The sequence below is a fragment of the Dipodomys ordii genome, unplaced genomic scaffold (genome assembly GCF_000151885.1).
Source record: "Dipodomys ordii isolate 6190 unplaced genomic scaffold, Dord_2.0 Scaffold184, whole genome shotgun sequence".
NCBI lineage: Eukaryota > Metazoa > Chordata > Mammalia > Rodentia > Heteromyidae > Dipodomys > Dipodomys ordii.
The window spans coordinates 113912-115179 of record NW_012267400.1 but is presented as its reverse complement, the minus strand read 5'-3'; the positions used below and the strand labels follow the sequence as shown (position 1 = coordinate 115179).

The 1268-nt window shown below is 53.3% G+C and overlaps 1 protein-coding gene across 1 annotated transcript; it reads left to right on the top strand.

The window, feature by feature from the left end:
- Positions 1-921, top strand: LOC105999210 (olfactory receptor 7A10-like). The gene has a single exon (XM_013034170.1). The coding sequence runs from the start codon at positions 1-3 to the stop codon at positions 919-921; it is 921 nt and encodes a 306-aa protein (XP_012889624.1).
- The last annotated feature ends 347 nt before the right edge of the window (positions 922-1268 follow it).

Here is a 1268-nt window from a genome sequence, read left to right as displayed (position 1 = left end):
ATGGGACCAGAGAATGATTCCCGTGTTTCCGGATTTCTCCTTCTGGGAATTTCAGAAGACCCCAGGTTGCAGCCTGGTCTCTTTGGGTTGTTTCTGTCCATGTATCTGATCACAGTGCTCGGGAATCTGCTCATCATCCTGGCCACCGCCTCCGACCCCCGTCTGCACACGCCCATGTACTTCTTCCTCTCCAACCTGTCCTTCGTGGACGTCTGCTTCACCTCTACCACCGTCCCCAAGATGCTGCTCAACCTCCACACGCACAGCCAGGCCATCAGCTACGAAGAGTGCATCACCCAGACACATTTTTTTGTCCTCTTTTCCGGGTTGGACATCTTCCTGCTGACCGTGATGGCCTACGACCGCTTCGTGGCCATCTGTCACCCGCTGCGCTACACGGCCATCATGAGCCCCCGGCTGTGTGTGGGGCTGGTGCTGGGCTCCTGGCTCATCAACATCACCGATTCTCTTCTGCAGAGCTTCATGGTGCTGCGGCTGACCTTCTGCACCCACTTGGCAATCCCCCACTTCTTCTGCGAACTGAACCAGGTGGTCCACCTGGCCTGCTCGGACACCTTCCCCAACGACGTGGTGATCTACTTTGGCGTGCTGCTGCTGGTGTGCTTTCCCCTGGCGGGCATCCTGTATTCCTATTCCCAGATCGTGTCTTCCATCCGGGCCATCTCGTCGGCCGAGGGCAAGTACAAGGCCTTCTCCACCTGCGCATCTCACCTCTCCGTGGTCTCTTTATTCTACTGCACCGTCCTCGGGGTGTACCTCAGCTCTGCGGTGACCCAAAATTCTCACTCCATTGCCATCGCCTCGGTGATGTACAGCGTGGTCACCCCCATGCTGAACCCCTTCATCTACAGCCTGAGGAACCAAGATCTCAAGAGCGCCCTGAGAAGACTCTGTACCTGAAGCAAAACCCCTTGTGCGGGGACTGGAGCAGTGGTGGCCGGAGGCCGGATGTGGGATCTCTCATTCATTTATGTGGTTTTTCATTTGACGGTAGAAGTTGTCCCATTCTATGACGTTCCTGGAGTTTCTCTGTTTTCGGCTTCTCTCTGCAATTCAGCTGCAGTACTTTCTCAATTAAACTGTATCCCATGTCTGGGTTCTGAGTCTGTCCGTGGGACCATTCCCCAATCTTTCCAAAGGTTCTTTTGAATCACATACACCTGGAATTCCTTCTTCATCCTGCAAGCTTGGTGTTTACAAATAACTTCATTTCAAATAAGATAGATTATGCAAAACAACTTCATTAA

Coding starts and splice junctions, on each gene's coding strand:
- LOC105999210 (XM_013034170.1), top strand. CDS start 1: ATGGGACCAGAGAATGATTCCCGTGTTTCCGGATTTCTCCTTCTGGGA.